Raw genomic sequence first — 12843 nt, 5'->3', positions numbered from 1 at the left:
AGGAAGGCCTGGCGTGCTGCAATTCATGGGGTCGCAAAGAGTCGGACATGACTGAGTGACTGAACTGAACTGAACTGAAGCAGCTTTGCATGCATGAACACAGTGTTCTCAAGATTCATTCATGATATAGCATGGATCAGTACTCTTTTCCCTTTTGTGGTCAAATAATATGCCATTGTGGAGAAGGAAATGGTAACCCACTCCAGTATTCTTGCCTGGAAAACCCCATGGACAGAGGAGCCTGGCAGGCTACAGTCCATGGGGTCAGTAAGAGTCGGACACAACTGAGCGACTTCACTTCACTTTACTTTAATATGCCATTGTATGGATATACCACGTTATCTATCCAACCATCAATTGATGTTTGGGTTGTTTCCATTTCTTAGCTATGATGAATAGCTATGAACAAGTATGTACAAGTTTTGTGTGAATATATTTTTTCAATTCTTTTGAGAATATATAAAAAAATGGAATTGCTGGGATATATGATAACTCTAGATTTAACATTTTGAGGACCTGCCAAAGCATTTTTTTTAAGTGGCTGCACCATTTTACATTCCCAGTAGCTATGAATAAGTATTCCGATTTCTCCACATCTTCATCAACACTTGTTATTGCTGAATTTTGAATAAATAAGCAAACAAGTAAATGTGTATGTGTGTGTGTGTGTATCATTCTAATGGGTATGAAGTGGTATGTCATTGTTGACTTTGATTTGTATTTCCCTAATTCCCAGTGATGTTGAGCATCTTTTCATGTGCTTATTTTGCCATTGTATCTCTTACAAGTGTTCAGTACAGCTGTTGAGTTTTAAGTATTCTTTATGTATTTTGTGGTAAAAAAGTGAAAGTGAAAGTCACATCCACCTCTTTGTGACCCCATGGACTATACAGTCCATGGGATTCTCCAGGCCAGAATACTAGAGTGGTTAGCCTTTCCCTTCTCCAGGGGATCTTCCCAACCCAGGGATCAAACCCAGGTCTCCCACATTGCAGGTGGGTTTTTTATCAGCTGAGCCACAAGGGAAGCCCAAGAATACTGGAATGGATAGCCTATTCCCTTCTCCAGAGGATCTTCCCCACCCAGGAATTGAACCAGGGCCTCCTACATTGCAAGTGGATTCTTTACCAACTGATCTACTGTGATAAAATCCCCTTATCACATATTTTTTTGTATTCCATGGACTCTTTTTCACTTTCTTGATGTTGTCCTTTGAAACACAAAAGCTTTTCATTTTAATGAAGTCCAGTTTACCTGAGACTTTTCTTTTGTTGTTTGTACTTTTACCGTAATATCTTAAAAAGCATTGGTAAGCCAAAGTCATGAAGATTTTCTCAGTGTTTATCTTCTGAAAGTTTCTTTTTTTTTTAGTGTTAGGTCTATGATTTCATTTTTGTAAACTGTATAAAATAAAGATTCAACTTTCTTTCTTGCCAGGTGTATATTCTAGTGTTCCAGCACCATTTTTGTAAACATAATCTTTCCCCATTAGCACCCTTGTCAAAAATTGTTATTGTCATTTAGTCATTAAGTCATGTCCGACTCTTTGCAACCCCGTGGACTGCAGCACACCAGGCTTCCTTGTCCTCCACTATCCCCCAGAGTTTGCCCAAACTCATGTCCTTTGAATCAGTGATGCTGTCTAACTATCTCATCCTCTGCTTCCCTCTTCTACTTTTGCCTTCAATCTTTCCCAGCATCAGAATCTTTTCTAATGAGTCAGCTATTCACATCAGGTGGCCAAAGTATTAATTACTAATTACTAGTACAAAGTATTAATAAAGTGCAAAAATAATTGGCCATAAACATGAGTTTATTAGGGACTGTCAATTCTTTTCTGTCAATACATATGGCAGTCTTTCATGCAAGTCCCACACTATATTGATTGTTATAGCTTTTTAATAAGTTCACGATTGCTTTGATTTTTCTGGGTACCTTGCATTTCTATAATTTTAGAATCAGCTTTCTCATTTGTGCAAAAAAGCCAGAATTGCATTGAATCTGTAGGTCACTTTGAGAGCTATTTCCATCTTAACAGTACTAAGGCTTCTAATTCACGAACACACAATAGCTTTCCATTTATTTAGGTCATCTTTAATTTTTATCAATATTTTGTATTTTTCAGTATATATATTTCACACTTCTTTTCTCTAATTTAATCTTAAGTATTTTTATTATTTTTGATGCTACTGTAAATGAAATTATTTTGTTCATTTTATTTTTAGATTATTCATTAATGTATAGAAATATAATTACTTTTTTTAATTTAAATTTATTTATTTTAATTAGAGGCTAATTACTTTACAACATTGTATTGGTTTTGCCATACATCAACATGAATCTGCCACAGGTATACAAGTGTTCCCAATCCTGAATCCCCCCCCCACCTCCCTCCCAATACCATCCCTCTGGCTCATCCCAGTGCACCAGCCCCAAGCATCCTGTATCCTGCATCAAACCTGGACTGGCGATTCATTTCTTATATGATATTATACATGTTTCAATGCCATTCTCCCAAATCATCCCCCCCCCGACCAAGTCCAAAAGACTGTTCTATACATCTGTGTCTCTTTTGCTATCTGGCATACAAGGTTATCATTACCATCTTTCTAAATTCCATATATATGCATTAGTATACTGTATTGGTGTTTTTCTTTCTGGCTTACTTTCACTCTGTATAATCGGCTCCAGTTTCATCCACCTCATTAGAACTGATTCAAATGTATTCTTTTTAATGGCTGAGTAATACTCCATTGTGTATATGTACCACCACTTTCTTATCCATTCATTTGCTGATGGACATCTAGGTGCAAATCATTCCAAGCATATTTTCTGACCACAATACAGTAAGATTAGATCTCAATTACAGGAGAAAAACTATTAAAAATTCCAACATATGGAGGCTGAACAACACGCTGCTGAACAATCGACAAATCACAAAAGAAATCAAAAAAGAAATAAAAAATATGCATAGAAACTAACGAAAATGAAAATGCAACAACCCAAAACCTATGGGACACTGTAAAAGCAGTGCTAAGGGGAAAGCTCATAGCAATACAGGCATACCTCAAGAAACAAGAAAAAAGTCAAATATAATTACTTTTAATATATTGATTTGTCTTATAACCTCCGGAGAAGGCAATCGCACCCCACTCCAGTACTCTTGCCTGGAAAATCCCATGGACGGAGGAGCCTGGTGGGCTGCAGTCCATGGGGTCGCGAAGAGTCGGACATGACTGAGCGACTTCACTTTCACTTTTCACTTTTATGCACTGGAGAAGGAAATGGCAACCCACTCCAGTGTTCTTGCCTGGAGAAACCCAGGGATGAGGGAGCCTGGTGGGCTGCTGTCTATGGGGTCGCACAGAGTCAGACATGACTGAAGTGACTTAACAGCAGCAGCTTATAACCTCGATGAACTGACTTATTAAGTCTAGCAGATTTTTGGTAAATTTCTTTGGATTTTAATGTACAATATCATGTCATCTGGAATAGAAATGATTTTCCTTATTTCTTTCTAATCTGGAGATTTTTAATTTATTTTCCTTACCTGGTTGCCCTGAATAGAACCTCTAGTACAATGTTGAACTTGGAAGGAATCTGTTCAGAGTTTCACCGTCAAGTATAATCTTTGCTATGTGTGTTTTTTTCCCCTTATTGAGCTGAGGACATTCTCTTCTGTTCATTGTTTTTAATCCATTATTCTATCAGTATGGCATATTATATAAATTTGTTTTTGTTCAGTGAACAATCCTTGCATTCCTGGATACAGCCCACTTGATTTGATTTACTGGATTTGATATGCTAATATTTTGTTGAAGATTTTTGCATTTATATTCATAAGAAATAGTAGTCTGTAGTTTTTTTGTGATGCCTTTGTCTGGTTTTGGTATTGGTGTAATACTGGTTTCATAGAATAAATTGAGATAGGTTTCTACCCCCTTTATTTTTAGAAGAGTTGGTGAAGCATTGGTATCAGTTTTCTTTCAGTGGCTGATAAAATTCACCAGTGAAGCTATATTGGCCTTGACATTTCTTTGATTATTAATTCAGTCTCTTAACTCATTATAGATCTATTCAGGTTTTCTATTTCTTCTTGAGTCAACTTCAACCATTTATGTTTTTCTAGGAACTTATCCATTTCACCTAGATTATTCCATTTGTTGGCATATAATTATTAACAGTAATCCCTTACATTGCCTTCTTTATTTTTGTAATGTCAATAGTAATGTTCCTCTTTTCATTTCTGATTTTAGGAATTTAAATCTTCTTTCTTTTTTTCTTGAATAGTCTAGCTTAAAAGTTGTCAGTTTTATTGATCTTTTCAAAGAACCAACTGTTGATTTTTCTCTGTTGCTTATCTATTCTGTATTCCATTTATTTCTGCCTTTTGTCTTTTGATTAGAATATTTAATTTATTTACATCAAAGTACTTTCTGATTAGGGCTTCCCTTGTGGCTCAGCTGGTAAAGAATCTGCCCGCAATGTGAGAGACGCTGGGTTTGATCCCTAGGTTGGGAAGATCCCCTGGAGAAGGGGAAGGCATTCTAGTGTTCTGGCCTGGAGAATTCCATGGACTGGATAGTCCATGGGGCCGCAAAGAGTCGGACACAGCTGAGTGACTTCACTTCACTTCACTTTCTGATTAAGTTGGCATTACATTGGAGTTAAATCTGCCATTTTACTACAGTAAGTCCCCTACATATGAACATTCAAATTGTGAGCTTTCAAAGATGCAAACGTGCATTTGCATATCCAGTCATGTAAGTTAGTTAACATGTCTGGGATACATTGTCACAGGCATGCGTTGTCTAGAAGTGATGGTGCTTTTGGGTACTTTACAGTACTTTCCCGTACTTACAGTACTGTATAGAGTACAGTAAGTACAGTAGTGCAGTCTCTTTATCTGCTTACTCGATGCCAGCCCCTGTATGCCAGCTGTTGTACTGTATTACTGTAAGATTAAAAATGTTTTGTTTTATTTTTGTGTTTGTTTTTTATGTCTTATTTGTGTGAAAGTATTATAAACCTATTACAATATAGTAATATATAGCTGATTGTGTTATTTGGGTATCTGCACCTTGTTGCACTTAATATATATAAATATATATTATGTAAAAATGTATTTATATATATTATATATGTTTTTTAACCTATGTAGTTACCTCACCAGCGATCCTTAGTTTTTCAAGTGAGTTTGACTTACTGCCTAGTGTACTTTCATTTAAGCCTGAAGGATTCTTCTTAGTGTTTCTAGTAGGGCAGGTCTGCTAGCAAAGGAGTCTTTCAGATTTTATTTTTGTAGGAGTGTCATCATTTCTCCTCTGTTTTTGAAAAAATGGTTTTGCAGCATATAGACTACTTGGTTGACAATCTTTTCCTTTTTTAGCATTTTGACAGTATGATCCAACTGCCTTCTGGTTTCCATGGTTTCTGATTAGGAATCAACTGCTTATCTTACTGAAGAGTCTTTGTATATGTGGAATGACTTTTCTCTTTCGACTATCAGAATTCTATCTTTGTTCTTGACTTTTGATACACTGAGTCTGATGTGCTTATGTCTGGATTTCTCTGTTTATTCTACTTTGAGCCTGTTGAGCTTCTTGGATATACAAATTAATTTATATTAATTTGCTTTCATCAAATTTTGAAAGTTCTTCAGCCATTATTTCTTCACATATTCTTTCTGCCTCTTTCTTTCTCTCATTCCTTCTGGCTCTCCTATTATGTGTATTTTTGATGGTGTCCCACTCATCTCTGAGGCTACATTCATTTTTTGTCATTCCTTATTCTTTGTGATTCTCAGACAAGATAATCTCAATAGACCTAATGTTAAGTTAGCTGACTTTTTCTTCATCCAGTTCATTCTGCAAAGGAACCTCTCTAGTGAATTTTTTGTTTTACTCATTATATTTATATCTCTAGAATTTCTAGTTGGTCTTCAAGTAATTTTTATCTGTTCATATTCTCTGTACAGTAAGATGCTCACATACTTTATTTCTTTAGGTGTGATTTCTATTAGTTCTTTGAACATATGTATAATTGCTTATTTGTGTCTTCATTTAGTATGTCCAATTTCTGGACATCCTCAGGGAGTTTCTATTGGCTTCTTTTTCACCCTGTGTCATGGCCAAACTTTTCTGTTTCTTTATGTACCTTGTAATTTTTTGTTGAAAACTGGGCATTTTAATTATAATGTGGTCAATCTGAAAACCAGATTTTACCCCTCCTCAGAGCTTATTATTGCTTCTATTGTCATTGCTGCTGATGATAGGATTTATTTAGTTAGTTTCCTGAACAAATTCTGTAAAGTTATATTGTTTATCATGCACGGCCACGAGGTCTGTATACAAAAGCTTAGTTATCTGCTAATGATTGGACAGTGATTTCTTTCAATGCCTGGAATCAATCATTTTATTGAGCCTTTGCCAGGTGGCTCTGTGTTTGCATGTTGGCGAATGCCTTCAGCATTCCATCAGGCAGTTGTTATGTTCACTATCAGTTTATCTGGATCTCTAAAGCCAAAGAGTACATCATGAGTAATGCTGGACTGGATGAAGCACAAGCTGGAATCAAGATTGCCGGAAGAAATATCAATAACTTCACATATGCAGATGACACCAACCTTATGGCAGAAAGCAAAGAAGAACTAAAGAGCCTCTTGAAAGTTAAAGAGGAGAGTGAAAAAGCTGGCTTTAAACTCAACGTTCAAAGAAAGAAGGTCATGGCATCCAGTCCCATCTCTTCATGGCGAATAGATGGGGAAACAGTGGAAACAGTGATGGACTTTATTTTCTTGAGCTTTCTGCAGATGGTGAGTGCAGCCGTGAAATTAAAAGATGCTTGCTCCTTGGGAGAAAAGCTATGACCAACCTAGACAGCATATTTAAAAGCATAGACATTACTTTGCCAACAAAGGTCCATCTAGTCAAAGCTATGGTTTTTCCAGTAGTCATGTATGGATGTGAGAGTTGAACCAAAAGAAACCTGAATGAACACCAAAGAATTGATGCTTTTGAACTGTGGTGTTGGAGAAGACTCTTGAGAGTCCCTTGGACAGCAAGGAGATCCTAAAGGAAATCAGTCCCGAATATTCATTGGAAGGACCAATGCTGAAGCTGAAACTCCAGTACTTTGGCCACCTGATGTGAAGAACTGACTCATTGGAAAAGACCCTGATGCTGGGAAAGATTGAAGGCGGGAGGAAAAGGGGATGACAAGGAAGAGATGGTTGGATGGCATCACCGACTCGATGGACATGGAGTTTGAGTGAACTCTGGGAGTTGGTGATGGACAAGGAAGCCTGGCGTGCTGCAGTCCATGGGGTCACAGAGTCGGACATGACTGAGCAACTGAACTGGACTGAACTGAGGATACCTTGGTTGTTAGACTGTTGGCTTTAATGGGCAACATGAAGCTGAGGTTATGGGGATGGGGATAAGCCAAGTTAAAATGCCACAAAACTCACTATTTTATGGAAAAGATTTAGTTGTTTTTTCTCAAATAAACACTTCTCATACTATTGGAAACCTTTGTTTAGTTTCTGCAGTTCTGCAGAGGTTAATTTTGACAGATTTTGTCAAGTTCTTTGCTTTGTGGAGGGGCATGTTTTCCAAGATCTTTACTCAGATATTCTTGAAGTGTTTCTCATGCCCAGTTATTTTTTACTGAGTTATTTGCAGTGCTAACTAATTCTGCAATTCCAATCCCATTCACATTGAAGTCAATCTGCATAGCTTCTCCTAGAGTGAGCAGTGTGCAACCTGTTGTTATTAATAGTTTGCTGGTTTTTTCTTACTAACTTGCTGGAGTTTTTAAACTTGTGAGTAGTCCTTTGTCATTCCTGTATATTGCAAAACTTCTGCCAGTCTGTGGCTATTTTTTCCCCCCTCTCTTTGTAGTGCTTTAATGAGGTTCTTACTTTTAAAAGATTTTGAATGTATTAATATTTTTCTTTATGATTTATGCTTTTTTGTTTTTCTTTAGTAGTATTTTCCTTTACCCCAAGGTTATCTAGATACTCTTCTGTAAATTGGTACTTTTTCAGTTTTATTTTCCACCTGGAATTTGATTTATATGTAATAGGATTTAGGGGTTCACTTTCACCTTGTTCTGTATGGATATTCCACTGCAGCAGCCCTGTTTATTCAAACATCAGTTTTTACCTTACTGGTTTGCTGGGTCGATGGTGCCTATTATATATCAGTTTTGGTGTATGCAGAGGTCTCTTGCTGAACTCTGTTTTTCTCTTTTGCTCAGTTTTTCTTAACTTAAAGGGCTTCCCAGGTGATTGACTGGTAAAGAATCTGCTTGTCAATTCAGGAGATGTGGGTTTGATCCCTGGGTTGAGAAGATCCCCTGGAGAAGGAAATGGCAACCCACTCCAGTATTCTTGTCTGAAAAATCTCATGAACAGAAGTTGGTGGGCTATAGTCTGTAGAGTCACAAGACCTTAGCAACTAAACAACCCCAGTAGCACCTTGTTCTTTAGGAGATGTCTTGACTGTTCTGAGGCTTTTCTTTTCTATTAAATTTATAGCTCAAATAAGGGAGAAATGACATCTTCAAGTATTGATTCTTCCAAATGATGAACATGATAATTTACCTATTTATATAGGTTCTTCACTCTTTTACAACAATTTTAACATTTTCCCCATATAAATTTTGTACATTTTGAATTAGATTTTTGTTCCTGGGCTCTTCATATTTTTAAGTTGTTGAAAAACAGTTATAAAAAATTAAAATTCTTAACTGTGGCAGGTCTTTAGAGACACAATTTCTTTTTTGGGACCCTACATATATATATTATATACCGATTTTGTGTCCAGCAAACTTACTAAACTCATTTATTCTCATAATTTATATGCAAGTTTTATTGAGTTGTCCATATAAACAATTATGTAATTTATTAGGGATAGCAGGTTTTTTTCCTTGCCATTCCCCCTGTCTTTGTTTTTTTTGTTTTTTTTTATTAACTATGTTGGCAGTGGTATCACAACCAGTGAAAAGAAGTGATGGTAGTGGGACATATTATCTTGTTTCTGATGTAAAGGAAATACTTTCAACCTTTTACTGTTAAGTATAATGTCTTTTATAGGTTTTATATGGCAAGATTTTATCAGGTTAATGAAGTTCATTTCCATTCCTAGTTTTATAAGAATTTAGTTAGTTTTTTATCATGAATGGATGTTGGATCTTATCATTCTGATAAAAAGTCTTGTTCATTAAATTTTTAAAAATTAAACTTTATTTTTCTCTTTCCTTTAGCAAAGAAGTTTGTGATCCTAATATTGGCGGCCAGATCATAATGTGTCCTCAGTGTGATGATGAGTGTCCATTCTGGTCACTCAATGTTACTTGCGAGTCCTCAAAGGTATTTCTTTCAAACATTTACAAGTAATGAAAGCTTTTTTTGCCTTCTAATAAATTTAGTACAACATAGTGCTTAAATTTTTTTCCTCTTGAGGAATTTAGAAAGGTAATTTTCAGCTAAGCCTTCATTTTCAAAGATAGATATAAAATACATGTGTTATTCCTTGTTTATAAATAATACATTGAAATGAAAAGCCTTATCAATAATCTCCTGAAAGGTCAGTGAAGAACTGTGGAATTGAAACTGCTTGAGTGTTTCAAGTAATCAAAGCAGATTTCTCAAACCTGGCTTATCTCATAAATACTATTTAATAGGTTTACTGTTATAAGTATTTTCCTTAATTCAAGTGAATGGAAACCTGAAATCTGTACTTGTTTTTCCACTTTGAAAGTATGCTGAAACTCTCCTTGGATTTTTAAAGACTTTGCAGATCAGATTTAGACTGTATTTATAAAAATGCATAAGAAAGGTTTTGTCTTCAAATGGTAACAGATATTCACTTTGTCTCTAAACATTCCTACCAAACACATCTGGTTCCCCTTACACATGCAGATAGATGGTCTTGAGCTATATGACTTCTTAAAATCCAGGAGGTTTAGCAAAGGCATTGAGACTGGAGGGAGCTTCCTGAAAGGCATGCCAGAAAGGCTAGACAGGAAGAAAGATGGTTGGCTTGCTTCAGAAGGTTTTCCTGATAACTTTGACCTTCATAGAATTCTTCCCTGTCTTGATCTCTCTGTCCCCTCACTCTGCTCTGAAAGTTTAGGAATATTTCTATGATCTCAGAATATTCTGATCTGCTCCATGTAAGTCTTACTTTAACTGAATACACAGCTAATATAGTGATGCAACTTTATAGTTCAGACTTCGCCAAGTTATACTCATACCTGTATTATCACTTGACATACAAAACAGTGCTGTGAGGCAGGCAGAACAGGTGTTACCTCTATTTTACAGATTAGAACACTGAATCTGCAGGATTAAATAATTTGCTCAACCACCCGCCTAGTGACAGACAAGCCAGAAAATGACAACACATCTGCCTTCCTTGCTATTACCATGTTCCTCACTGGCTGACTGTACGACCATGCACTTCACTCTTGAATCAAACTCAGAAAAATTGCTCCACCACTTAATTAAGAGGATCTCAGGATCTTGTCAACACATGTATTTTTATACCTTATGAGTTAAATTAGATTTCATCGCCCACTCCCCTTCAACCAACACAAGTTCTAGACTATAAATAACCATCAGAGGTCGCTCAAAGTGAAAGACTTGGAGGTAGTAAGAGAGAAGCTGCCTTCCAGTACTGTTGACTCATAAAGGGCCTTAGTGGGTATCCCCAGGTCACAGGATTTAAGGCAAGTGCGGGGGATAAGACCAGAGGCAAACTGTACTCCACAGAGTACAAATGGAAATTCCATTTTCTTTAAGAAATTTTCATACTCTCATGTTTTGGGGAAAAAAAAGTGAATCATTCTCTTCCAGTTTCAAAAAAAAATCCTTTGAGTCTTTTCAGAGTGATTTACAAAGGGAGGGAAGTGTATAAAAGAATATAAATAAAAGAATGAAATGAAAAAATAAGGTAAAAAAGGAAAAAAGAGAAACACCTTTCCTGTTTGTTGGTTAATTCAATCATTTCTTCATTTATTTATAGTCATTTCTTTCCTTTTGGAAAGTGATGAAAAATTCACTAGATATATATGCCAGAATTATTAATAAATTAGAAATAGATAATCAGGATCAAGGAAATGAAGAAACAGTTATGGAAATAATCAGGATTGATACTGGTTTTGTGATTGAGCATTAAAGTTCTTAGCTTTTTAGCTGGCAAGATAAAGAGGAAATATGGTTAAGTTATAACGTTTAGGTCTTTGAAATGCATTGTTACATAATTTTGATTTTGTTCCTTTGCAGGAAGAAAGCATAGCAAATTGTCACTTTTCTAGATTTCTATCATCCACTTAAAATCATCATGCCCGCATGTACAGCTCTCTCTGCCTTCCTGCTCCACATGACTAAAGCAGTGTGCTGACTCGAGGCCACTGTTAGCACAGCCAGCTTTCCCTCTCTGCCATCCTGCCAAGCAAGCTAAGCTAAGCTTCTTACCAAGAAAACTCTTTGCTTATCTTCCGCCTTACTTCCTGCTTCCATGTTGTTTCTGGGGCATGTAGAGCAGAGAGGCCAACCATCTTACACTTTCAGTTCCTTGATTCTTACCCATATGGCAAAAATGGTAACTTCCTCCGAGCCACCTAACTCTCTCTCATAGGAGTGCAAGGCACATCTTGCTTTGCAAGATGTCTTGAGCTCAGCAGCTGCGGTGAGCTTGGCCTTAGCAGTACACTTGCCTTTTCTTGCTGCTCCTTTCCCTCCCACTTCTCTGGTATTGACAGATGTGCTTTTAGTGGCTTTTTGTCAGCATAATAAGATTTTCTCTTACTTGAGTGGGAGGGTAGAGGCATCAGGGCAAATAGGGAGGTATCACATAGAGAGAGGTTTGCACTGATTCCTAGAAGAGAGGTAACACTGAACAGAATCTTTAGTACTAACATTATAACACGCAGAACTGTATTTCATAGGGCTTTTCCTCTAATAATTTTTCAATAAAGGGTAAGACATGACATTAAAAGAGAGCTTGGAAAAGATGGTTCAAGAGAGTCAAAGCTAAAAGATTTGAAATCTGTGTTCTGTGTAATCCTAGGACTAGAGTAGGTGGGGAGCACTGTTCCCCAGATTGATCACTCATTTGGTAATTCTGTCTTCCTTAAGCTGGATTTTTGAGAGGAGTAACTGAATGACAGTTTGGGACTATTCTTTCTGCTCAGGAAATATATGTGTGATTGAGGGGCATCTACATGATTTGGAAAAGGATATATAAGAAGATCGGTGGAGAAGGAAACGGCAACCCACTCCAGTATTCATGCCTGGAAAATCCCATGGACTGAGGAGCCTGGTGGGCTACAATCCATGGGGTTGCAAAGAGTCAGACAGGACTGAGCGACTTCTGTGTTTTTGAAGCTCAAAGGGATGTGGGCCACTGAAAAGGATATAAACTAGGGCAGTATTTCTTAAAGAAGTAACAGATTAGTTAGTTACAACATCAAGATAAATGGAATTGAAAGAGAGATGCTACCAAGAGAGTTGGGCAGTACTGCTTAAATAATGCTCAAGAGTTTCTGTTCTTAAATTGTTTCCTCTTGAGAGAGGGTTCAGGATGGGTTCTTAAATTTGTAAGGAATATATTAAATTAAAAAAAAAAAAGAACTAGTGCCAACCTAATAAAGAGAAAAAAAAAAGAAAGAAATAAAAAAGAAAAGAAGGAAAAAAAAAAAAGAAGAAGATGAGCAGCACTGGGCCCACTCCCCTCTGCCTTTTTCTGTTGCCCACTTTGGTTACGTGTTGTTACTTTGGGAATTGCACTCTTTTCACCTTGCATAGTAGCTGCCAAAGTGTGTTTTTATAAACAT

The 12843-nt window shown here is 36.6% G+C and overlaps 1 protein-coding gene across 5 annotated transcripts in view; it reads left to right on the top strand.

Moving 5' to 3' along the window:
• The window catches only part of ANO6 (anoctamin 6), a 235661-nt gene that overhangs the window by 173580 nt on the left and 49238 nt on the right, over positions 1 to 12843 (top strand). For all 5 annotated transcript variants that reach the window (XM_086399802.1, XM_086399801.1, XM_086399803.1 and 2 more), the window contains one exon: positions 9268 to 9373. In XM_086399802.1, the coding sequence (XP_086255928.1) occupies positions 9268 to 9373 (106 nt within the window). The remainder of the gene's footprint in view (positions 1 to 9267; positions 9374 to 12843) is intronic.

The sequence above is a fragment of the Bos grunniens genome, chromosome 5 (assembly GCF_055505025.1).
Source record: "Bos grunniens cultivar Pamir isolate PY7600 chromosome 5, Bosgru_T2T1.0, whole genome shotgun sequence".
Classification (NCBI taxonomy): Eukaryota; Metazoa; Chordata; class Mammalia; order Artiodactyla; family Bovidae; genus Bos; species Bos grunniens.
Note: the sequence above shows the minus strand (reverse complement) of the source record. Positions and strands in the feature narration are given on the sequence as shown.